This window comes from Nerophis ophidion, linkage group LG26 (genome assembly GCF_033978795.1).
Source record: "Nerophis ophidion isolate RoL-2023_Sa linkage group LG26, RoL_Noph_v1.0, whole genome shotgun sequence".
Classification (NCBI taxonomy): domain Eukaryota; kingdom Metazoa; phylum Chordata; class Actinopteri; order Syngnathiformes; family Syngnathidae; genus Nerophis; species Nerophis ophidion.
In genome coordinates, this window is record NC_084636.1 from 15,121,459 (window position 1) to 15,149,286 (window position 27,828).

At 39.3% G+C, this 27,828-nt stretch overlaps 1 protein-coding gene across 3 annotated transcripts in view; it reads right to left on the bottom strand.

Moving 5' to 3' along the window:
* Positions 1-27,828, bottom strand: part of sbno2b (strawberry notch homolog 2b) — a 202,296-nt gene that overhangs the window by 102,095 nt on the left and 72,373 nt on the right. For 2 of the 3 annotated variants that reach the window (XM_061888715.1, XM_061888714.1), the window contains exon 4: positions 23,925-24,057. In XM_061888715.1, coding sequence (XP_061744699.1) covers positions 23,925-24,057 — 133 coding nt within the window. Of the gene's footprint in view, positions 1-23,924; positions 24,058-24,151; positions 24,321-27,828 lie in introns of those variants that run through there. The other variant, XM_061888719.1, reaches the window with a different exon arrangement.

The window sequence follows — 27,828 nt, forward strand, 5'->3', positions numbered from 1 at the left end:
CTAAAAACATCTGAATAGCTCCCAATGTTATCACCTTTTTTTTCTCTTTTTTTTTCTAGTCGGTCACTTTTAAATTTCCTCATCCACAAATGTTTCATCCTCGCTCAAATTAATGGAGAAATTTGTCGCTTTCTCAATCCGAATAGCTTTTTCTGCTGGAGGCTCCCATTTTAAACAATGTGAGGATGTGAGGAGCCCTACAACCAGTGACGTCACGCGCACATACTTCCGGTACAGGCAAGGCTTTTTTATTAGCGACCAAAAGTTGCAAACTTTATCGTCGATGTTCTCTACTAAATGCTTTCAGCAAAATATGGCAATATTGCGAAATGATCAAGTATGACACATAGAATGGACCTGCTGTACCTGTTTTAATAAGAAAATCTCATTTCAGTAGGCCTTTAAGTCAGGGTCCAAGTAAATCAATTCATGGTAGAAACATTGGGGTTGTGTTTGATCAGTCAATGTCTCTGAAGGGTCACTGTCGTCAACTGACCAAAAACTGTTTTTATCATCTCAGAAATATTTCTAAGGTGAAAAATTTGTTGTCAAAATTGGATCTCAAAATGATCATTTACGCGTTCATTTCGTCTCACATTGACTATTCCAATTCTCTTTTCACTCTCTTCAACAAGTCACCGCTGAAGAGACTTCAGACTGTACAAAATGCAGCTGCCAGACTTTTGACCGGTGCACCCAGAACAGTCCATATCACCCCTGTTTTATCCAGTCTTCATTGGCTTCCAGTTAAATTCCACACTGACTTTACGATTTTAGTCCTGACATTCTGTTCGTTCCATGGTGGGGCCCCTCAGTACATCACTGACTTGCTATGCCCCTATTCTTCAGAACGCAGCCTCCGGTCTTCAGACCAGGGTCTTCTTAGGATCCCCAAAACTTGTTTTAAAACCCGTGGAGACCTGGCATTCCAGGTAATAGCTCCCAGACTCTGGAACAATTTGCACCAGTCCCTCCATGATCTTGACTGTGTTGCAACTTTTAAAAAAACATTTGAAAACTTCTTTTTTTAGTAAAGCTTTTAGTTAATGCACCTTTTAACTATAATTTTTAATCCACTATGTATCCTGTTTATGATGTTGCCTCTGTTGTTTTAAATTGAATTTTCTTACTTCACCTTTGTTTTGTACAGTGCTTTGTGATTGTATGTGTGAAAAGCGCTTAAAAAAAAATGTACTTACTTACTCACGTCACCAACTGTAAGTCAAACACTTATTTACTCATGTTTACGCTATTTTGTTAAAGGGGCTTTTTGCCCTAACTTTCCAAAGTGTTGTAAGTAGTGTAAGGCGCCCTCTTTCGGCTTGAGCCCGTAAACTAAGCGCCAAAAAAGGCACATGCATTTGTTTTGTTTGTTGTCAGCAAATGATAGGAATTTGGCAATGGCTACTAACATTAGCAATCAGTGAATGTGTCACATTTCATAACAATAGCCTAACTGGAAATTATTACTTGTGCACACGCTCGCGTCGCTCCCTGTGTGTGAGAATCAGCCTGAACGCTCAACTTTTTCTTTGTTCAAGTTTTATTCGATACAATTAGTAATTGTGAAAAGTACAGACATTTTTTTTCCGACCGCTTATTCCCTTTGGGGTCGCGGGGGGCGCTGGTGCCTATCTCAGCTACAATCGGGCGGAAGGCGGCGTATACCCTGGACAAGTCACCACCTCATCACAGGGCCAACACAAATGGACAGACAACATTCACACACTAGGGCCAATTTAGTGTTGCCAATCAACCTATCCCCAGGCGCATGTCTTTGGAATTAATTGTTATTTTTTTTTTTTTAAATAATTTATTCTTTTATACTCCTATTAGTAACAACGTAAGCTAGCCACTGGAGTGCTTTTTGTTCATTTGAAAAATGTAACGTAGTACAAGTCCCTTTAAATCACAAAAAAATAAATTTGGTTTTAATAAGGGCTGTTTAATCACAGTTTGTCCGTAGTTAACTCTTAGTAAGTCGTGATTAATGGCAGATCGAGGGAACCTTTTTTAATCTTTTATAAGTGTACCGTAGACAGATAATTTTCAAGTTTGTAATACTATCAACAAGGCACAGGCCAATTTGTTTTTCTTTATGCAAATGTTTGTTTGCTAAAAATTATGACAAAAAGAACACACTATTTTGCAGACACACAGGCTGATACGACATTATTACAAATAATATCTGACAAATGTTTTTTTATTTATTTTTATTTATTTTTTTAATTTGGATTTTTAGTTGTTTTAATTGGTTTTACCCTTTAAAATCGTTTTTAATCATATTTATTTATTTTCTATATTGGGTTTATTTTTTATGCAGTCATTGGTGGAGCTAAGGACATTTGAATATAGTTTTTAATATTGTTGTGCGGCACTTTGGAAACATTTATGTTGTTTAAATGTGCTATACAAATAAAGTGGATTGGACTGGATAATGTACTGAGTGTGACACTTACCCTACTCTTTAAAAAAGCTGAGTAAGCATTATTGTTACTGTGTCTACCTTTTTTTTGAATGTGGCAAAGTTTGCAATCAAATAATGTTGAGTGACCATCCTGTGATCAAGATGACTTCACTCAGCTTAAAATTCTTATTTAGAAACTGTTCTAATAGCAAGAATTTATTAACTAACTGTTTTAAATAGAAACTTTCCCAACACATCGTTTTAAAGATCGCCTGCGGTCTTTTGTCTACCAAAAGCTCAGTTAGCCGGTGAGGAAAGGAAAGTGACTTGACGCTGTGAAGCACTTTCCAAATTAAAGCATTCAAGTTGAAGATTTCAAAAACAAACATTTTCACATCTGCAGTATATTTTTTTGAGTGGGAAAATGTGTCGGTCTCCAATGATTCCCCAGGTTCTGTCCCACCGTGGTGAGGGATGTCTTGTCTTGGTTTCTTCTGTCTTGTGAATTGCATGTTTTAGTTTGAAAAGTAACTCCTCTCATTTCCGGTCACTTGCCCTTCCTTTTGTGTCATCAGTCTGACGTCACACTTGACCCCTGATTGTTTCCACCTGTTCCTCATTACCCTCATGTGTCTTATAAGCCCACGCCTCCCTTTGTTCTGTTCCAGATTGTCTTGTTTATTCGTGCCTCTCGAGTCCCTGCCCATGCCTCGCCTCATCTCGTGTTTAAATACCTTGATCCTGAATTCTTTCGTTGATACTTTGAGTTTTCTTTTTCTCCACATCAGCAGAGTGATTTTGTGTTATTTAGTTTTTCAGCCCAAGTGGTGAGTTATCAGCTTTTCTTACAGTTCTTCCTTTTCCTCAATTTTTTGAGTGACATTTTTGTCAACCATTATTAGATTAGGGACAGTGGATACGTTTCAAAGCCATTGTTTCTTCCTCCTGTTGGAGCGTTTTTTGTTTAGAATAAATTTCATAGAATATACGGCGCCAAGTATAGTTTGTTATTTTTTGTGTGTTTTTCTCCTTTTGGAGTGATTTTTCGGTTTTTCCTTTTTTTTGGAACCTTTTTCACAGACTAGTTTAGTTATAGCCTATATTGAATTGCCGTGATTGATTGATTGCTTGATTGATTGAAACTTGACTAGTTTAGTTATAGCCTATATTGAATTGTCCTGATTGATTGATTGACTGAAACTTTTATTAGTAGATTGCACAGTACAGTACATAGTCCGTACAATTGACCACTAAATGGTAACACCCGAATAAGTTTTTCCACTTGTTTAAGTCGGGGTCCACATTAATCAATTCATGGACTGAGTCTGGAGGTGAAAGGAAGCTTTCAAAAATAAAAGCCTGCAGAATTAATCCCTACTCTGCATCTGAGTCTTATCTTTTGACAAAGCCAGATAGGTTCCTACATCTATGATCTAGAGTTTACGTTTTCATCCCGCAAGCTCGTCTTGATAAAAAAGTTGGTAGGTTTGGCTTACATGACACTGCAAACTCTTTACTTTTTATACATTCTGATCATTTCATTACCATCCTTGCTTCTTTTTTTTGATCCAGTTAATCACAATTTACTTACGGCCGCCAGGGTACTGCATTCTCTTGTATTTGCTACGTTTTTCCTTATTTCTTACACTGACCAGAGAGAGCCAAGTATACCAAGTCAAATTTCTTGTGTGTTAAACAACTTGACCAATAAAGCTGATTTGTAATCTGATATAACTCTTAATCACAAGTGCATCGAAGGGCTTAACAAACCACAACGACATCCCCTTGTCTGAACCCACATCCGGGCAAGGAACAACATCATATACCCAAACTGAAAAAAAGAAGAAACCTTGGGAAGGATATGTACGGACAACTATTCAGGGTGACCGGCTACAATGAATGACGAGTAGTTACAACTCTTGAGTTGTTACATTAATAGATACAAAAATGTTGTCCATTTACCTGTTTGTACTTTCTCCCTGTAGCTACACATGACCCTAACTGATATGTTGTCAAAAGAATCCTGCATTTGCAGGCAACTTTGGCAGAGGGACAGTGTCCTTGCATCCACATCGAACGCAGCATGCAAACAGATCCCATACAAATGCAAATGTTAATGGTGCGTCAAAAAATAAGCGTCAAAAGCTGGAGCTAACTGTTTTAATGACATTCCGACTTTCATTAAAAATCAAAAATGGAGCAGCATCTTCTCATCCAAAAACAATAACAAAAAATAAAACGTGTCCCGGGAAAACCATCCGACCGGAATTCTAATAACTAAAGTTCCTTGGGTGAATAATGTAAACTCATGAGACCGGTATGTTTTTGCTCTTTCATGGCGAGTTTACTGACAGATATAACTTTACACTACTTTATATTAGAAATGGGAAAAGCGGAGGATGAATGTCCCTTAGCAAGAAGATAGAAAAACAGAAGAAGCTTATCGACTACAGCATCGACACGGACTACAAAGGCAGAGGGGCACAATTTTTTCAGGATTTATGTAGATCCCAATTTCAGATCAGATGGTAAGAAAAGTTGCTTTTGCATAATATTGGGAAACAAAACGCCAGATAATTTGTCTTGCTTTATACACACACCATAATAATACTTGTTTGTTTAATGAGCCGACAATCCATCAAGCGGTGCGGCTTCACAACTTACCCAAAGTCGTACTAAAACATTTAGATTTTTGAGCCCCCTTTAATGTTCCATATTTTCCATGGAACATATAAAATGTTGGTGTTGTTTACTTCATCATATTGCCATCATAGTAAAGTCTACACGTATCTCTTATGTTTGACTGCCATCTACTGGTCCCACTTATCATTACACCATGTACCAAATAAAATTGCTTCGAGGTCGGTAAGCAAAACCAGAATTATTCCGTATATTAGGTGCACACGGACGCAGCATGTATGTGCAAACACCGTCTGAGCTTAACAAGACAGCAACTGCCACGCAAAGTATTTTTCATCACCGCCTACTGAGTTTCCTTATTTCATTATAGCGCGTCTTCTGGACATTAAAAACCCTTTGTTAGGAATCTGTTAAAAGAATGTAGCGTTAACTCATTATTATCATGTTAACTTTGACAGCGTTGGTGCACTGTGTCAATATTGTTGTTTCTCTTGAAGTATCATTCTATTTAAATTCCTCTCTGAACTGGCTACTCTCTGCTGTAAAGCTGTTTGTTTGTTGTTTATTGAGTATGTCATAGTCAGCTCCATATCATACATGTAGTACAAACATATTGCAGGGTATTGTGGCCAAAAAGCTACATTTTTGTTTCATCTAACCACAGAACTTTCCTCCAGAAAGTCTTATCTTTGTCCATGTGATGTCCATCCATCCATCCACATCCATTTCTACTGCTTATTCCACAAAAAATTAGCTGTTTGGCCACAATACCCTGCAATGTTTGAAAGAGAAAAGGTGAGGCCTTTAATCATAGGAACACCAAATTCTTCAGGACAACCTAAAATCATAAGCCCGGATGTTGGGTCTTGGGCGCAGTTGGGTGTTCCAACAGGACAATGACCCCAAACACACGTCAAAAGTGGTAAAGGAATGGCTAAATCAGGCTAGAATTAAGGTTTTAGAATGGCCTTCCCAAAAGTCCTGACTTAAACATGTGGACAATGCCGACGTCCATGTCAGAAAACCAACACACTTTGTTGAACGGCACCAAATTCGTCAAAGAGGAGTGGTCAAAAATTCAACCAGAAGCTTGTGGATGGCTACCAAAGGTGCCTTATTGCAGTGAAACTTGCCAAGGGACATGTAACCAAATATGAACATTGCTGTATGTATACTTTTGACCCAGCAGATTTGGTCACATTTTCAATAGACCAATGATAAATTCATACAAGAACCAAACTTCATGAATGTTTTTTGTGACAAAAAAGTATCATGCTCCAATCACTCTATCAAAAAATAAGAGTTGTAGAAATTAATGGAAACTCAAGACAGCCGTGATATTATGTCCTTCACAAGTCAGGATTCGACACACATTCATTTATTTGTCGCGGCCCGCCACGAAAGAATTACGGCCGCCACAAAAAATTTAAAAAAAATTAAAAAAAAAAAAATAATGTTCGGCTTTTGACTCGCTCGACCGCTCATAAAAGCAATGGGACTCTGTCTGTGAGTGGAGCTTATAGTTACATATTATGTAAATATGTAAATATTATATAAATATGTATATAAACATGCACATAAAGTGTTGTAATTATATTCCAACTCCGCGTTCTTCTTGGTCATCGCCGCCGCCGTTCATCTGGATCCACATACCTCAATATGCCCAAAACAATGTGGTTACAATGACCTCAATGTGTCATCATAAGTAAGTCATATAAGTCATTTATACTCATATTCAAAATAAGCCTCGACCTCACTATACCGAACCAAAATATTAGATTTGTACAATTTCTTAAAATGTTCAATGTTTGAAAAGTGTTTGAGCTCATCACTCAGGCTCTTTTATAATTTCACCCCACAGACTTAGACACAAAAGTTTCCTTGTGCTAAGTGCAAAAGAGTGTTTATATTTTGCCGTTCCCCCGAGGTTATAACCCACAAATCTTTCTATGAAGAAACTTTGAATATTTCCAGGCAATTGATAACATCTTGCTTTAAACATGATAAGCCCTGTCAAATATTCTACTAAATCAGGAAATTTGAACAGTTTAGAACTTAAAAAACAGCTATTTGAAGCCTATCTCAGTTCCATTTGGGCGGTAGGTGGTGTACACACTGGACAAGTCGCCACCTCATCGCAGGGCCAACACAGACAGACAACATTCACACTCACATTCACATACTAGGGCCAATTTAGTGTTGCCAATCAACCTATCCCCAGGTGCATGTCTTTGGAGGTGGGAGGAAGCCAGAGGGAACCCACACAGTCACAGGGAGAACATGACAACTCCACACAGAAAGATCCCGAGCGCAGGATCTAACCCAGGACCCTCGTATTGTGAGGCACATGCACTAACCCATGTTCCACCGGTGCTGCCCAGGGATGTCTGTTGGTTTTATAATTATTTCCCCAAACTTCTGCACAGCAACTTAAGTTCGATCCCTGTTAGACTTCAGTTGGAGTATACTATTCTTTTGCTATTTCACTCTTTTACATTTAAACTAGCTTAGCATGACTTCTCATCTCCTCCAGCTGTGTTTAGCATTGTGTACGCATCTGTAATACTTTATGTACATACTTAAAAAAATCAATATTGGGACGTTTGCCAATCAATTCTGAACTGTCCATGTCCAAAATGCTATGCATCTACGAATATGTGTTTTCAGCCAACCCTTATTTTTACAGACAAAAACCTGCATTTTCAAAGAATGTATTGAAAAATATGCATCTTTAAAATATCCGTGTCAGCCTTCAGATTTCTTTATACACCAGCGTCATCACCGTATCGCTCCTCAATCTCTAAGTACACAGAAGGACCTTACTGAGCACTTCCAAAAACGAGAGTTGGGATTGTGCGCACTCATAAAAATTAACAACACAACTACTAACTACTACCAAGAGCCAAAGAGCTAAAACAAGATCAAGGATGTCTTCATAAGGTCCAGCTTAATGACTACGCTGTAGCATGATGAAGCCTTAAGAGAAGCAAATCCTGATAAGAGAGCAGCGGGTAACAACTGCAAATACCAGCATATACTGGAGGAAGAACAGGAAAGCAAACCGGCCAAGAATGTCTCCCATGAAAGGGAGTGTCCAAAACCAGAAAGTTCAGTTGATATAACCCAAATTGGATTCAAATCTCTCACACATAATGAATGGCACCCACGTTTGGAAATGCATCGTAGAGTAAAAAACAATTATTATTACAATTTTGTCCTTAAATAAAATAGGGAACATACAAGACAACTTGTCTTTTATTAGTAAGTAAGCAAACAAAGGCTCCTTCCTAATTTAGCTGCTGACATATGCAGTAACATATTGTGTCATTTTCCAAATTATTAGGAACAAGTGGTAAAAAATGAATTATTAATCTACCTGTTCATTTACTGTTAATATCTACTTACTTAATTATTATGTAGAAAGCTGGAACGCAAATGGCGCACGACTAAACTTGAGGTGCACCATCAAGCATGGAGTGATGGTTTAATAACTTATAAACGCATGCTTACCTTAGCTAAAGCTAAATATTACTCAAATCTCATCCACCGTAATAAAAACGATCCTAAATTTTTGTTTAGTACGGTAGCATCGCTAACCCAACAAGGGACCCCTTCCAGTAGCTCAACCCACTCAGCTGATGACTTTATGCAATTCTTTAGTAAGAAAATTGAAGTCATTAGAAAGGAGATTAAAGACAATGCGTCCCAGCTACAACGGGGTTCTATTAACACTGACACGATTGTATATACGGCGGATACTGCCCTCCAAAATAGTTTCTCTCGTTTTGAGGAAATAACATTAGAGGAATTGTTACAACGTGTAAATGGAATAAAACAGACAACATGTTTACTTGACCATGTCCCTGGGAAACTGATCAAGGAGCTCTTTGTATTATTAGGTCCATCAGTGCTAAATATTATAAACTTATCACTCTCCTCGGGCACTGTTCCCCTAGCATTCAAAAAAGCGGTTATTTATCCTCTTCTTAAAAGACCTAACCTCGATCCTGACCTCATGGTAAACTACCGACCGGTGTCTCACCTTCCCTTTATTTCAAAAATCCTCGAAAAAATTGTTGCGGAGCAGTTAAATGAACACTTAGCGTCTAACAATCTATGTGAAACCTTTCAATCCGGTTTCAGGGCAAATCACTCCACGGAGACAGCCCTCGCAAAAATGACTAATGATCTATTGCTAACGATGGATTCTGATGCGTCATCTATGTTGCTGCTCCTCGATCTTAGCGCTGCTTTCGATACCGTCGATCATGATATTTTATTAGAACGTATCAAAACACGAATTGGTATGTCAGACTTAGCCCTGTCTTGGTTTAACTCTTATCTTACTGATAGGATGCAGTGTGTCTCCCATAACAATGTGACCTCGGACTACGTTAAGGTAACGTGTGGAGTTCCCCAGGGTTCGGTCCTTGGCCCTGCACTCTTCAGCATCTACATGCTGCCGCTAGGTGACATCATACGCAAATACGGTATTAGCTTTCACTGCTATGCTGATGACACCCAACTCTACATGCCCCTAAAGCTGACCAACACGCCGGATTGTAGTCAGCTGGAGGCGTGTCTTAATGAAATTAAACAATGGATGTCCGCTAACTTTTTGCAACTCAACGCCAAAAAAACGGAAATGCTGATTATCGGTCCTGCTAGACACCGAACTCTATTTAATAATACAACTCTAACATTTGACAACCAAACAATTAAACAAGGCGACACGGTAAAGAATCTGGGTGTTATCTTCGACCCAACTCTCTCCTTTGAGGCACACATTAAAAGCGTTACTAAAACGGCCTTCTTTCATCTCCGTAATATCGCTAAAATTCGCTCCATTCTGTCCACTAAAGACGCTGAGATCATTATCCATGCGTTTGTTACGTCTCGCCTCGACTACTGTAACGTATTATTTTCGGGTCTCCCCATGTCTAGCATTAAAAGATTACAGTTGGTACAAAATGCGGCTGCTAGACTTTTGACAAGAACAAGAAAGTTTGATCACATTACGCCTGTACTGGCTCACCTGCACTGGCTTCCTGTGCACTTAAGATGTGACTTTAAGGTTTTACTACTTACGTATAAAATACTACACGGTCTAGCTCCATCCTATCTTGCCGATTGTATTGTACCATATGTCCCGGCAAGAAATCTGCGTTCAAAGGACTCCGGCTTATTAGTGATTCCCAAAGCCCAAAAAAAGTCTGCGGGCTATAGAGCGTTTTCCGTTCGGGCTCCAGTACTCTGGAATGCCCTCCCGGTAACAGTTCGAGATGCCACCTCAGTAGAAGCATTTAAGTCTCACCTTAAAACTCATTTGTATACTCTAGCCTTTAAATAGACTCCCTTTTTAGACCAGTTGATCTGCCGTTTCTTTTCTTTTTCTTCTATGTCCCACTCTCTCTTGTGGAGGGGTCCGGTCCGATCCGGTGGCCATGTACTGCTTGCCTGTGTATCGGCTAGGGACGTCTCTGCTCTGCTGGTCCGCCTCCGCTTGGGATGGTTTCCTGCTGGCTCCGCTGTGAACGGGACTCTCGCTGCTGTGTTGGATCCGCTTTGGACTGGACTCTCGCGACTGTGTTGGATCCATTGTGGATTGAACTTTCACAGTATCATGTTAGACCCGCTCGACATCCATTGCTTTCCTCCTCTCCAAGGTTCTCATAGTCATCATTGTCACCGACGTCCCACTGGGTCATTATTGTCACCGATGTCCCACTGGGTGTGAGTTTTCCTTGCCCTTATGTGGGCCTACCGAGGATGTCGTGGTGGTTTGTGCAGCCCTTTCAGACACTAGTGATTTAGGGCTATATAAGTAAACATTGATTGATTGATTGATTACCTTTTCTTTTAACATGTTCTATATTTACTTCTGTTAAAATGTAATAATCACTTATTCTTCGGTTTTTGATACTTTAAATTAGTTTTGGATGATACCACAAATTTGGGTATCAATCCGACAGCAAGTCGTTACAGGATCATACATTGGTCATATTCAAAGTCCTGAGTTTAAAAAACACCAGTACTTTTCAGAAGCTGTATAGTACCGATAATGATTCATTAGTATCGCGGTACTATACTGATACCGGTATACCGTACAACCCTCGATGGAACACAGTAACAGGCCCGTACAGTGTGAGCATTTCACTCTCATATTCGCATGAAAATAATTTGTGCGATGACAAAAAGTTTAAATGGAACACTCACAGGAGTACAGATTTCAAACCTTTCATTTGCATTTTGCCCGTAAAATAAATCCATAAGAAGTGAACCCTACAAGAGGAAGATTTTGGTTTTGGGGAAAATAAACTTTGATGTCAGCAGACCATACATACACTGTATCGTCCCTTCGAGGGTGTACACAGTGGGGTTTAAGAGTATAATATTGCGGTAATAATGAACCAAAAACGGTACTATACTCTGTTTGAAAAGTACCAGTTCTGTCCATCTGTATAGGCCCTGTGATGAAGTGGCGACTTGTCCAGGGTGTACCCCGCCTTCCGCCCGAATGCAGCTGTGATAGGCTTCAGCACCCCCAGCGACCCCGAAAAGGGACAAGCGGTAGAGAATGAATGGATGGGTTACCAATTTTAATTTTTTTGGTTTTAACAGCCATGACGGTGCGCTGTCACGTCATGACATTGCTGGGTTTAAGAGTAGAGGAGCGTGTTCGGCAGCGCACTATCACAGATAATGTGTGTAGACAGAAAAGGGAGAATGGACGCAATTTGGCCTAAAAACTAAAGATAAAGATGACACTATAACACTGAAATGCCCTCAGGAAGAGGTGCTTTAAGAAATTGCTAGCTAGCTAGCTAGCTAGGAGCTAACATCTATCCATAGTGTTTTAGCTACTTCTAAATCACTAATCCTCGCCTAATGGCGATGAATAAACTATGTTTCTTTCAAGTATCATCCCTGCAGGATAAGGAATAGCTAAACATGCTTTACCGTAGGAGGATACAATATCTCACCGGCGTAACCGCTAACATAACCTAGCATGTCAGAATGTGGTAAATGAATGTAAATGCCATGGGTGGATCTACACCTGACATCCAATGTAATGATACCAAGTACAATAGCGTATCTAGTCATTACTACTATGATTCCATCTATATATTTCATGATCACAAAATCTTTTTCCCTTTTTTTTAAATTCACATTATTTTTATAAACTCAGGAAATATGTCCCTGGTCACATGAGGACTTTGATAAAGACCAATGTACAAACCCTGTTTCCATATGAGTTGGGAAATTGTGTTAGATGTAAATATAAACGGAATACAATAATTTGCAAATCCTTTTCAACCCATATTCAGTTGAATATGCTACAGAGACAACATATTTGATGTTCAAACTGATAAACATTTTTTTTTCTGCAAATAATCATTAACTTTAGAATTTGATGCCAGCAACACGTGAAAAAGAAGTTGGGAAAGGTGGCAATAAATACTGATAAAGTTGAGGAATTCTCATCAAACACTTATTTGGAACATCCCACAGGTGTGCAGGCTACTTGGAAACAGGTGGGTGCCATGATTGGGTATAAAAACAGCTACCCAAAAAACGTTCAGTCTTTCACAAGAAAGGATGGGGCGAGGTACACCCCTTTGTCCACAACTGCGTGAGCAAATAGTCAAACAGTTTAAGAACAACGTTTATCAAAGTGCAATTGCAAGAAATTTAGGGATTTCAACATCTACGGTCCATAATATCATCTAAATGTTCAGAGAATCTGGAGAAATCACTCCACGTAAGCGACATGGCCGGAAACCAACATTGAATGACAGTGACATTCGATCCCTCAGACGGCACTGTATCAAAAAACGACATCAATCTATAAAGGATATCACCACATGGGCTCAGGAAATCTTCAGAAAACCACTGTCACTAAATACAGTTCGTCACTACAACTGTAAGTGCAAGTTAAAGATCTAATATACAAAGCGGAAGCCATTTATCAACAACATCCAGAAATGCCGCCGGCTTCTCTGGGCCCAATATCATCTAAGATGGACTGATGCAAAGTGGAAAAGTGTTCTGTGGTCTGACGAGTCCACATTTCAAATTGTTTTTGGAAATATTCGACATTGTATCATCCGGGCCAAAGGGGAAGCGAACCATCCAGACTGTAATCGACGCAAAGTTCAAAAGCCAGCATCTGTGATGGTATGGGGGTGCATTAGTGCCCAAGGCATGGGTAACTTACACATCTGTGAAGGCACCATTAATGCTGAAAGGTACATACAGGTTTTGGAACAACATATGCTGCCATTTAAGCGCTGTCTTTTTCATGGACGCCCCTGCTTATTTCAGCAAGACAATGCCAAGCCACATTCAGCACGTGTTATAACAGCGTGGCTTCGTAAAAAAAGAGTGCGGGTACTTTCCTGGCCTGCCTGCAGTCCAGACCTGTCTCCCATCGAAAATGTGTGGCGCATTATGAAGCGTAAAATACGACAGCAGAGACCCCGGACTGTTGAACGACTGAAGCTCTACATAAAACAAGAATGGGAAATAATTCCACTTTTACAGCTTCAACAATTAGTTTCCTCAGGTCCCAAACGTTTATTGAGTTTTGTTCAAACAAAAGGTGATGTAACACAGTGGTGAACATGCCCTTTCCCAACTACTTTGGCACGTGTTGCAGCCATGAAATTCTAAGTTGATAATTATTTGCAAAAAAAAATAAAGTTTATGAGTTTGAACATCAAATATCTTGTCTTTGTAGCGCATTCAATTGAATATGGGTTGAAAATGATTTGCAAATAATTGTATTCCATTTATATTTACATCTAACACAATTTCCCAACTCAAATGGAAACGGAGTTTGTATGATACTGTAACGACTTGGTATCAAATCGCTACCTAAATGTGTGGTATCATCCAAAACTAAACAACAGAAGAAGTGATTATTACATTTTAACAGAAGTGTAGATAAAACATGTTAAAAGAGGAAATAAGCAAATATTAACAGTAAATGAACAAGTGGATTAATAATTCAGTTTTACAGCTTCTCGCTCATAATTTTGGCAAAATAATAGAATGAGAAATGACACAATTTGTTACTGCATATGTCAGTAGACTACTTATTTCACTATTTTATTTAAGGCCAAAATTATTCTTTGATTGCAATAAGAAAAATATGTTTAATGTACCCCAAAGGATTGTTTGTTAAAATAAAGCCAACAATGCAATTTTTGTGGTCCCCTTTATTCAGAAAAGTATCGAAATACATTTTGGTACCGGTACCGGTATTAAAATATTGGTATTGGGACAACCCTAGTGCACAGTATCGCCGCTCTCGCGACATGCAAGTTTAGCTGCTAACAAAACAACTATTTAAAACAACAGATTTAATTTCAACAACTAAGGATGCAAACTTGACAGTAACCAAACCCACATTTTCACTGCTTGATCTTGTGCTCATTTGTGTCGATGGTGTTACATTATGTCCCTGCTGTTGTGGTTCTGCTCTCCTCGCCTTATCTTTTCTGTCTCTCCTGCAGTGTGACGTGCTACGGGCTCCAAGAGACTGGCCACACCTGATCCCAATTAGTCACCTGCTATTTAGGCTGAGTGGTCACAGCCGGCATCTCACAAGTTGTCCTTGGATGTCCATGAGCTAGAACAGTGGTTCTCAACCTTTTTCAGTGACGTACCCCCTTTGAACATTTTTTTTTAATTCAAGTTCCTCCTAATCAGAGCAAAGCATTTTTGGTTAAAAAAAAGACATAAAAAAGTAAAATACAGCAGTATGTCTTCAGTTTCTGATTTGTTAAATCAGACATAAATTAAATTGCATATAATTTATTGTATGCAAAATATTGCACATTTGTAGTGGTCTTTCTTGAAATATTTGGAAAAAAGATATAAAAATAACAAAAAACTTGTTGGAAAAATAAACAAGTGATTCAATTATAAATAAAGATTTCTACACATATAAGTAATCATCAACTTAAAGTGCCCTCTTTGGGGATTATAATAGAGATCCACTTAATTCTAAAGATTTATTCACAAAAAAAGAAATCTTTAACATCAATATTTATGGAATATGTCCACCAAAAAATCTAGCGGCCAACACTGAATATTGCATTGTTGCATTTCTTTTCACAGTTTATGAACTTACATTCATATTTTGTTTACGTATTATTCAATAAATATATTTATAAAGGATATTTAAATTGTTGCTATTTTTAGAATATTTTACAACTATCTCACGTACCCCTTGGCATACCTTCAAGTACCCCCAGGGGTATGCGAACCCCCATTTGAGAACCACTGAGATAGACTGCCTTCTTGACCTCACTCCTTTGAACTTTGTCAGGTCTGACCAGTCTCCAGTTTGCCTTACGCAGCTAGTTTTTGTATTTGCCTATGTTTATCAACGTATAAATAGTAAATGGGTTGTACTTGTATAGCGCTTTTCTACCCCTTTTTAAGGAGCCCAAAGCGCTTTTGACAGTATTTCCACATTCACCCATTCACACACTGATGACAGGAGCTGCCATGCAAGGCGCTCACCAGGACCCATCAGGAGCAAGGGTGAAGTGTCTTGCCCAAGGACACAACGAATGTGACTAAGAAGGTAGAAGGTGGGGATTGAACCAGTAACCCTCAGATTGCTGGCACAGCCACTCTACCAACTTCGCCACGCTGTCCCATACATCTTTTTCCGCTATCGCCTTTTGTTGTTTTTTTTTTCCACCCCAATATTAAAGAGGTATTGACTGTTTGCAGATTTCTGTCTCTGCATTTTTGAGATCCACACTCAAGATTCCAAACAAATGATCAAGCACAGTTCTTAATGCAGTCTATTGTTGCTAAACCTGCAACCCAAAAGTGTGTATTTGATGATTTTTAAATTTACCACCTCAATTGTGACTATTTTAGTGTTAAAGTAAAACATAAAATTGTGCCTCAGTTCTCTTCTTCAAATCATATAAGCCATTTTAGTGGCTATCTTTCTCAGTAACATGTTGGTATTTGTGTCACTAATGCCAAACACAAAGAAAGGGTAGTTAGTTTATGTGAAGATAGCATTAACTTTACCTTAAATGTAGCTTAGAACAATTGGTTGAGCTCGTAGATGCAAATGTTGGATAATCATCTTCCTACACCGTGGCTGTCTGTATTTTTACGATAGTGGTCAACTGTATTTTTACGGTAGATGATGTAGTCATTTTAAAAGGAAGGAAAAGTTCTGTGGACCACAGATCATCCTCCTTCATGCCACGGCCTGCAGAGCTGTGTGCAAGGGGAGCCTTCCTCTTACAGCGGTTAAGTGACCTGATGGATTTTACTTTCACTTTTGCTTATACCATAATAGGGATGTAACAATATATGAAAGTTTCATATTAATTAAAAAATGGATGTCCGCTAACTTTTTACAACTCAAAGCCAAGAAAACGGAAATGCTGATTATCGGTCCTGCTAGACAACGACATTCATTTAATAATACAACTTTAACATTTGACAACCAAACAATTACACAAGGCGACTCGGTAAAGAATCTGGGTTTTATCTTCGACCCAGCTCTTTCCTTTGAGTCACACATTCAAAGCGTTACTAAAACGGCCTTCCTTCATCTCCGTAATAACGCTAAAATTCGCTCCATTTTGTCCACTAAAGACGCTGAGATCATTATTCATCCATTTGTTCCGTCTCGTCTGGATTACTGTAACGTATTATTTTCGTGTCTCCCCATGTCTAGCATTAAAAGATTACAGTTGGTACAAAATGCGGCTGCGAGACTTTTGACAAGAACAAGAAAGTTTGATCATATTACACCTATACTGGCTCACCTGGACTGGCTTCCTGTGCACTTAAGATGTGACTTTAAGGTTTTACTACTTACGTATAAAATACTACACGGTCTAACTCCAGCCTATCTTGCCGATTGTATTGTACCATATGTCCCGGCAAGATATCTGCGTTCAAAGGACTCCGGCTTATTAGTGATTCCCAGAGCCCAAAAAAGTCTGCGGGCTATAGAGTGTTTTCCATTTGGGCTCCAGTAGTCTGGAATGCCGATGCTACCTCAGTAGAAGCATTTAAGTTTCATCTTAAAACTCATTTGTATACTCTGGCCTTTAAATAGACCCCTTTTTAGACCAGTTGATCAGCCGTTTCTATTCTTTTTCTCCTCTATCCCCCTCTCTCTCCCTGCGGTCCTCTCCAAGGTTTCTCATAGTCATCATTGTCACTGTCACCGACGTCCCACTGGGTGTGAGTTTTTCCTTGCCCTTATGTGGGCTCTGTACCGAGGATGTTGTTGTGGTTTGTGCAGCCCTTTGAGACACTTTTGATTTAGGGCTATATAAATAAACATTGATTGATTGCTTTTGTCCTCTCCAAGATTCTCATAGTCATCATTGTCACCACCGTCCCACTGGGTGTGAGTTTTCCTTGCCCTTATGTGGGCCTACCGAGGATGTCGTAGTGGTTTGTGTTGTGGTTTGTGCAGTCCTTTGAGACATTAGTGATGTAGGGCTGTATAACTAAACATTGATTGATTGATTGATTGATTGATTGATAACATCGCTATTGTGACCAAAACGATCATGGGTACCATAACATTATAAAAATTGGACCCATTACCTCCCTGCTTGGCACTCAGCATCAAGGGTTGGAATTGGGGGTTAAATCACCAAAATGATTTGTGGGTTCCCTCCGGGTTCTCCGGCTTCCTCCCACCTCCAAAGACATGCACCTGGGGATAGGTTGATTGGCAACACTAAATTGGCCCTAGTGTGTGAATGTTGTGTGTCTATCCGTGTTGGCCCTGCGATGAGGTGGCGACTTGTCCAAGGTGTACGCCGGCTTCTAATTATTATTTGCAAAAAAATAAAAAATAAAGTTTATGAGTTTGAACATCAGATATCTTGTCTTTATAGTGCATTCAATTGAATATGGGTTGAAAAGGATTTGCAAATCATTGCATTCCGTTTATATTTACTTCTAACACAATTTCCCAACTCATATGAAATCGGGGTGTGTATATTAGTTTTAATATTTTATCCATTTTATTTGCTAGGCTTTTATTGTTTTAAATATTGGTGTGTACTTTTGTACTTTAGAATGTATTTCATAAAATATGCAGTACAAATAAAATGTATTATTATTATTAGGGATGGGAATCAAAATCCAGTCCAGTGTATCAATTCCTTGGAATCTCTTAATGGTTCCTACTGGTGGAAATGACATCGTTATGCAACGTGTGTAACGACTTCCGATCACAAAATGGGGGTGGCCGGGCAGAACAAACACAAACATTTTTATGAGAAAAGATTGCAACAGCGCTACTTGTAAAATTATAAGGCTGCGATTTAATCAAGAGGAGGACACAAAAGCAATATGATGAAACATTTGAACACACAGCATGCAACAACTATGAATGAAAGTCACCTTTTTGAACCGCGCCGACCTCATCTCATTGAGCAGTAACGCAAGCACCTCATCTGAATACAATAAATCACCGCCTATCATCCATCAATCCTGCCTTCTCATTTAGATTAGTATGACAAGAAAATGATTCTGACTGGCTGCAAGCCGGGCAGTGATCGGTCCGGTTGATGTCTGCCGCTAGACAAATGTCACCGAGCAGCGACAAAGTTTGTGGTCAAAATCTTGCATCCATTTGCTACAGTAGTAGATACTCCTCATTTTCGGTAGGTGAATGTTCAATCGTAGTCAGAGAAAAGTTGCATGTTTTCCCCCCACCAGATTTTCTCTCAGTCATTATACAAGTTAAAAAAAAAGTGAATATTGTGTACAAGTCCATTCATGTCAACAGTTAACTTCAAATGTGGAACTAATACATTATCGTATTTTTCGGATTATAAATCTCTACGGAGTATAAATCGCACCGGTCGAAAATGCATAATAAAGACGGAAAAAAACATATATAAGTCGCAATAAGAGTATAAGTCGCATTTTTGGGGGAAATGTATTTGATAAAATCAAACACCAAGAATAGACATTTGAAAGATATTTTAAAATACATAAAGAAATAGTGAACAACACGGTTGAATAAGTGTACGTTATATGACACATAAATATCAAACTGAGAACGTGCCTGGTATGTTAATGTAACATATTATGGTAAGAGTCATTCAAATTCCTACAACAATTACAACATGCTATACGTTTACCAATGCACTGCTGCCATGACCAGCCCCCGCCGAATTTGTATTGGTTGACGTGTGTGCGTGTGACAATTGCTGATATACGCCTAGTAGAGATGCGCGGTTTGCGGTCTCATCCGCGGAGTCCGCGGGTAAACCGCGGGTCGGGCGGTTGACATGACGAAGAAATAGATTTTATTTAGATTCGGGCGGGTGGCAGTTGAACCATCCGGAGATATTTGACATACATGGTTCTGGGATCAGTATCCTTTGCCATTCAAAGTGCCATTTAAGACCCGTGTCATAAAGTTAAGAAGTCAATAAGAGGCGCTGTTATTCTCTTGAGTGACTGCCGGCAGTTACCCAGATAATAAGGATTAGTGCATGCTATGAAGACTTTGGCTTTGTCGCCTTCTACATCATGCACGATCGGCTTGTCAGTCCAGCATCATGTTGTGTGTGGCTTCCGCGGCAACATGCACACGACTGCAAGGCATACTGGGTGATACAGAGTACACTAATGGTTGTGATATAAACAATTTTAACACTCTTAGTAATATGCGCCACGCTGTGAAGCCACACCAATTAAGAACGACAAACACATTTCGGGAGAACATCCTCACAGTAACACAACATAAACGCAACACAACAAATACCCATAATCCTTTGTATTCATGACTCTTCCTGACTATTTTATACACCCCAAACCCCGCCACCCCCCACCGGGGGTGCAAAATATATTCAGGATGTGTCATGAATACAAAGGATTATGGGTATTAGTTGTGTTGCGTTTATGTTGTGTTACTGTGAGGATGTTCTCCCGAAATGTGTTTGTCAATCCTGTATTGTGTGGCTTCATAGCGTGGCGCATATTAGTAAGTGTTAAAGTTGTTTATATCACAACCATCAGTGTACTCTGTATCACCCAGTATGCCTTTCAATCTCGTACGTGTGATTGCGGAAGCAACTCACAACATGTTGCTGGACCAACAGTCGGTTCGTACATGTTGTTGAAGGTGTCACAGGCAATGGCTTCACAGCAGGCCCATATACTTGTCATCAGGATGAACGCTATTGAAAAGTCGCGAGAACGTTAGCGGCTTCAATTGACTTCATTATTTTGTGAAACAGGTTTAAATAGCTCTGTGAGTGGTAAAAGTGGCCAACCTCTGATGTAATTCAGCGGGCGGTTGGCGGGCGGGTACGGTCCTGATAAAATGATGGTTCGGGTGGACTGCGGGTGGATGACGATTTCGATGACGCGGATGCGGATGATATAATTGCCTATCCGCGCATCTCTAACGCCTAGTCTCTTACGTGAATGAGATAAATAATATTATTTGATATTTTACAGTAATTTGTTAATCATTTCTCACATATAAATCGCACCACCGGCCAAAAAACTGCGATTTATAATCCAAAAAATACGGTAACTCATTACATGGAAAATGAAGTATGTCAAGTCTTTATTTAGATATCGGCTTTACACTTTTTGAAACCTCGATGGATTTTCAATTCAAGGTTTTAATAAACTGTAAGCCACAATCATCAAAATTCTAACCAATAAAGGCTTAGCATATCTCATGTTGCATGTAATAATATCACATGTCACAAAATGTTACATTCTTGTGTAATTTCTACAATATTTGTTTTGTTGAATTCTAAAGAAGAATATATGTTTATTACATTTATATTTTTTTTAAAGTACCTTTTTATTCTTCTAGGCTACGTATGTAACCTCGTAGTAGGCTTTGTAAGGTCATGTTACCCTTAAACTCAACAACATTGAGGTTAATCCACCTTTTCTTTGTTTTTTTTCTAAAATAAAAATCGATAAGAGAACCGTTAAGGAAGCAAATCGTTTAGCAAAATCGAAAGTGGAATTAGAACTGGAAAAACCCTATCAATTACATCACTATTATTATCTATTATTTCTGGCAGGCGGGTTCTATCCATCGCATCATAAAAACACCTCAGTCTCATAAAGAACGATCACCCTGTGCAAAGGAAGCACAGCTTGTTGGGTCAATGTGCACAATTTAATTTCTTAGCTGCTCAGACAGCAATGTGTTTCTATAAGTTTAGCACGGGGTATGTCGTTTCTTAATGGGGAAAGATATTAATGATTCTTGTGTTCATTTGTGCAGTTATCAATCACGTTTTACCGTGGTTATCAAAAATACCGCTTATTGTTAGAGCCCTATACCAAACGAATGGGATGGTATGGTACCGCTTATTCCCTTTTGGGTTCGCGGGGGGCGCTGGCGCCTATCTCAGCTCCAATCGAGCGGAAGGCGGAATACCCTTAATGGCATTACATATATCAAAACCAAGTACCTACTGTACTGTTTACTTGCTGAAAGACCCTTCAAATACATTTTTGGCTGAAAGCAAAGTGGTCGTTTGGGTAGAGATTAGCTTTGTAAAGGGTGTTTCAACAAGTAAACAGTACAGTATGTACTTGATTTTGAAATATGTAATGCTCATAAGAGGCAGCACGGTGGAAGAGGGGTTAATGTGTCTGCCTCACAATACAAAGGTCCTGAGTAGTCCTGGGTTCAATCCCGGGCTCTGGATCTTTCTGTGTGGAGCTTGCATGTTCTCCCCGTGAATACTCTGGCTTCCTCCCACTTCCAAAGATATGCACTTGGGGATAGGTTGATTGGCAACACTAAATTGGCCCTAGTGTGTGAATGTGAGTGTGAATGTTGTCTGTCTATCTGTGTTGGCCCTGCGATGAGATGGCGACTTGTCCAGGGTGTACCCTGCCTTCCGCCCGATTGTAGCTGAGATAGGTGCCAGCGCCCCCCGCGACCTCAAAAGGGAATTAGTGGTAGAAAATGGATGGAATGCTCATAAAGGAGTTCTGGTCAAATATGCAGAGATGAGATGTGTCAGTGGTGCTCGTCAGCCCGAGTACTTTTATTTTGATGTGGCAGCAATACAGTATAGATCCATGAAGGAAGAAGAAAGTGAATGAATGTTTATAACCGAATAAATATGCATAATTATGTGTTGTCTTTTATTTTTTTTGATGAATTAAGTAATGTTTATGACAACCTTTTCCAAAACAATAAAGAATGTGAGCTATAACAGGATAATTCATACATTTATATAGGGCCAGACGATATATCGAATATACTTGATATAGCTTGCGATATAGAAAATGACTATATCGTGATATTTGAGTAAATGTCCTCACGCAGTTGCTTTTAGCTGCAGGCATTACACTACAGGCGTTTCTCACACTTTCTTGTCCCTCCTTTTCACAGAGACATAAAACAAGCACACCTTCTTACATACGTCACATAGGCTCTCGCGGAGCAGAGAGGTAGCAGCATGGGTAACGTTAGCTGTGATATTAGCGGAGCGGTTAGAGTGGTAATACGAGAGAAAGAAGGTGCGAATCTGGTAACAAATGAAGGCAGAATTAATTTCCAAGAAAAACAGAACGGCGGTGGTTTGCCTCCAAGCGGGAAAATGTTGAAGACAACTGTAATATATAAAGTATGTGGCAAAAGTTTTTGCTACAAAAAGTAGCATCACTACTAATGTTGCATCTTTTCAAAAGTCACCCACTAGAGAATGAATAGTGCTTGAAACTCTGCATGTCAACATCTCTGGCCACACCAACAAAATGCCGAAGCAACCAATTCCAGATTAACACCGTATGAAAAAAATTGTCAACAATAGAAGGAGATAACGCCTACAGGAACCTACCACATAGCAAATGACATACACTATATGATTTCCTATTATGCAGCTCATTTTTATTTGACACTTATTGAAATATCTTGTGTGACATCATGCACAAAAGTGCACTTTGTTTTAAGTAATGGTGTTTTGTACAAAAAGTGCACTTTAATTTGGTGTTGTTTTGATATGTCATCTGAGTGACATCATGCACAAAAGTGCAGTAATAGCTTGTTTTAAAATGTCTCTGACAATCTTGCATTTTCTGTTTTGAAATTACATTAATGTTTGTGCCACTGCTTAATAACAGTTTAATAAATACATTTTTGGTAAATTGACCTAGTTGTGATTTCCCTCTCTGCAAGAAAGTTTAAAATAAGCATATATTACTGCAGTCTGAACAAGAATGTTTTAATGTAGACACATAGAATCATCATACTGCTGTGATTATATGCATTAAGTGTTCATTCAAGGCTAATGCAAAATATTGAGATATATATCGTGTGTCGTGGCATGGCCTAAAAATATAGAGATATTTAAAAAAGGCCATATCACCCAGCCCTACATTTATCATTTGATTTCAAATCGGGTTACAAAAAAGTGGGACACCAAAAATTAACTGTGGGACCCCATTTTTATGACTATATGGGGTTCCTGGGACCCCATTTTGAAAATTCGTAGCGCCAACGCTGTTAATGATTTGCCTTGTCCTCAGACAGAAGCTTGAAAAGAGCATACAACTGGTTCACAACTTGTTTTTTAAACTACTTTTCAGTTTCAGGACAAAATTCAGAGAATAATTTCTGTAGGCCTGTGAATCTAAGTGCAGAAGACTGTTTTAATTTAAGTGCTGCAATGATGACATGCGTGGACATGAATGGGGAAGGCAGTACTAGGGCTGTCTAGATAACACAAGGCTTTAATCAGTGGGCTCTAAGGTACATTAGGCAAGGTGAATACACACCGAGGAAGCCAGGATCAAAGGACAAGATCACTTCATCTGATAAGCCAAGAAGACATTTCTAAAATTCAGAGTTTTAGTCACCGACCTGGGGGAAATCGCCATTCCTGGGGAGGTTGAGGCAGGGGAAATCCACCATGTCTGAGAATGCAGAGAATATGTCAATCGGGACATCCGGCGAAGTGGCGGTGGTAGCGCTGCTGCTGTTCAAGTGGTATTGCCTAAAGGAGAGAAGTAGGGTTTAGTTTTCCAATGATACATCCAGGGCTATTTCTGAATGGTGGTATGGAACAGCTTAAGAAAAAAAAAATCTACCTGTTTTGCTACAAGGACCATCATTCACCCCCACAACCTCTATTGTTCTTTCAACCTGATAAGCTACAGCAAACAACCATCAAACCAAGCAAATGAAACTGTACCTTGCATAAGTGTAGTTAATTTTATCATTATAAGACAACTGAACGAACACACCCAGGAGCAAAGCAAATCTTTGTTCAGGTTAAACTGTGTGGTTGTCCCACTTTGCTTGTCTACCAATCACGTGCCAGGGCTTAGGCTCAGAAGGAACCGTGCTTCGGTCAAAGCTATTTGCAGCATTTGTCTACCGTGTCCTCAAAGAGGGGTCAGAGATCATAGCAACATTACAGTGCATCGCAAAAAAAAAAAAAAGGTCAAAAGCTATTGCTGGAATTATCAAATATCATCAACATGAGCTCTTCCAAAAAAAAAAAACTTTCATAATGATGTTGGGACATTTGATCCAGCAAATGTCCTTGTGGGATTTTGCAATCAAAAGGGAACATTTTTCAACACTGGAAATCCCCCTTTTTTGCCCTGAAGCCATCGCATGACACAAAATGTGAGAGTGATATTAGCGCATCAGAGGGTCCCTCTCGGTTGCTTTCCGATAGCATAAGATTGATTTACAATTATATCCAAGTACTTCGTCTGTCGTTGCACAAAAAGCACCTGTTCTTCGTTGTCACACGTTCACAACTGCCTGCTTAAGATCACCTGGTGGGCGAAGCTTGTACAAACTTTGACACATCAAAATGATCAGACATGTTAAACCAGTTTTGTTAGGTGTTGAGTAAGTACAGCACAACCTCCAAAGTCCAACCTATCCATTCTATGAAGAAGTTGATGACGATTAATTAGTTCCGAGCTGAGACCATTTCTATTGTAAAAACGTTGTTTAACTGTTTACATTGCATATTTCTCAAATTTTCTTTGAGCAAAGACATTGTTTTGTTATACCATATGGAACTTTTACCCATTTTTAGATGGTTACATTGAAGCTGTCATACTATTTATTATAAAATACATTAACCACTCTAATATCAAACCAAATTAGACAAAGTAGAGGAACAGCTCGAGGGCTGGGTGATATGTCTAAAAAAACTGTGTGACAGTGTTTTATATCAGTCTGTATCAATCATTATTGATATTTTGTGTGACCTATCTAAAGTAAGGACCAGGAGAAAAATATATTAAATGCAAACATTTTTATTTACACTTACATAATAAAAATCAACTACAGGCTTCCCAAATGCTGTAATAAATTAAGCATGATGAGTTGAACACATGTCAGCATGTGGTATAATAATGACTTAATTTTAGTACCTCAGGTAACTAGGACTGTTTTGTTTTTACTTTATGGAAAAAATATCGAGATACACATTGTATATCACCATCAGCAAATGGAGCGGAAAATACAACAAAAAATTTCAGGCTTCTTCACGCAACGAAGCCGGCCTACTTCACCATAGTCTGTAGTCTATTGCCCCCCAGGCTGTGTGGTGGCAGCGACGAGGTGGAGAAGTGATGGTGACGGACAGAGTTACACTGATTCTTACACCCACCCGCCCCCTTCCCCGGTCTGTCCGCCGGGAAGACACCTAACACATATTCTGGGGGAAACATTGCAATGTAAACAATGTTCTAAAATCTCATTGAACACATAACCTCTTCTAATTAAGGTGCAAAAAAAGTAATATGTAAGAAATGCTTAATAACATGTAACAAAATAGTTTAAAAGTGTCAAAATGTAAATATAGACAAATCAGAGTAGAGTTATTTTTCTGCAGGTTTAGTGCCTCAAAGTTACAGCTTTCAGCGCGGCTAAGTTGGTTTGGTATTATCAGTCTTGTTGGGCACGAGTGCCTTGCTTATTGTCATTTACAGACCACGGAAGTCAGATCACAGTCCATTTAAAATAATCCTGTCGAGGTGAATGTTCCTGTTTTATTGACAATATCTGCACTCTCAGCACCACTCATTTTCAGTTTCCCTACTCACTTTATGCAAATAATCAACCGTGATAAAAACAAGATGGCGCAACCAAACTTGATACTGGTATTGGCTGTTAGAATGTCATGCTCACTGATCACTTTCAGTCTTGCTCGGTTACCAGAGAGTGAATGCCTTTGTTAATGCAACTTATTTTGCAACTTCCGGTATCTTCTGACAGAGAAAAAAAAAAATAACGCGGATGTGATGCCCTCATCCATCCATCCATTTTCTACCGCTTGTCCCTTTTGGGGTCGCTGGAGCCTATCTCAGCTGCATTCGGGCGGAAGGCAGAGTACACCCTGGACAAGTCGCCAACTCATCATGTAATTTACAATTCAATATTCAAATAAAAAGGCTACATAAACGTTATCCATTGATTTAAAGACAAATATTTGTGTTGTGCTTTTTCCCATTACATGATGTGTTTAGCTCTAATTTTCCAATTTTGATGTGTCTTTATTGGTGCTGAAAACACCCACATTTCCTGGGTGGTCCACGTGTAATCAAATGGACACCTCCACTTGACTTAGTCATACATTTGATCAGTTGTTGTGTGAAACATGTATAATAAAAGACCATCCATCCATTTTCTACCACTTGTCCTTCTCGGGGTCATGGGTGTTGCTGGAACTTTACCCCAGTCAAATACAAAAATATAGTTATTTAGTAGAGATGCGCGGTTTGCGGTCTCATCCACGGAGTCCGCGGATAAACCGCGGGTCGGGCGGGTGACATGACGAAAAAATAGATTTTAAATAGATTCGGGCGGGTGGCGGTTGAACCATTTGGAAATATATGATATAAATGGTGCAGAAATCGGTAACTTTTACCATTCAAAGAGCCATTTTGGACCCGTGTAACAAAGCGAAGAAGACATTAGTTGACGTTAACATTCTCCAGAATGTCCGCCAGCAGTCACCCAGTTAATTAGTATTAGGGCGTGCTATGAAGCCTTTGACTTTGACGCCTTCTACAACATGTACAATTTACTTGCAAGTCCAGCAATATGTTGTGTGTGGCTTCGACTGACACACGCACACGACTGCAAGGCATACTGGGTGATATAGAGTACACTAATGGTTGTGATATAAACAATTTTAACACTCTTACTAATATGCGCCACGATGTGAAGCCACACCAAACAAGAATGACAAACCCATTTCGGGAGAACATCCTCACAGTAACATAACATTAACGCAACACAACAAATACCCAGAATCCTTTGCATCCATGACACTTCCTGACTATATTATACACCCCCCTAGCAGCAAACCCCACCCTCGTGCGTCGGTAAGGTGGGCGGGGTTGGGGCTGCGGGGGTGTAAAGTATATTCATGAAGTGTCATGCATGCAAAGGATTCTGGGTATTTGTTGTGTTGCGTTTATGTTGTGTTACTGTGAGGATGTTCTCCCGAAATGTATTTGTCACTCTTGTTTGGTGTGGCTTCACAGTGTGGCGCATATTAGTAAGAGTGTTATAATTGTTTATATCACAACCATTAGTGTACTCTGTATCACCCAGTATCCCCTTCAATCTTGTACGTGTGTTTGCGGAAGCTGCATACAGCATGTTGCTGGACTGGCAAACGGTTCGTACATGTTGTTGAAAGTGTCAAAGACAATGGCTTCACAGCCCACCCTTATTCCCGTTATCTGAATGATCACCATCGGATATTCGCGAGAACGTTGGCGGCTTCCAT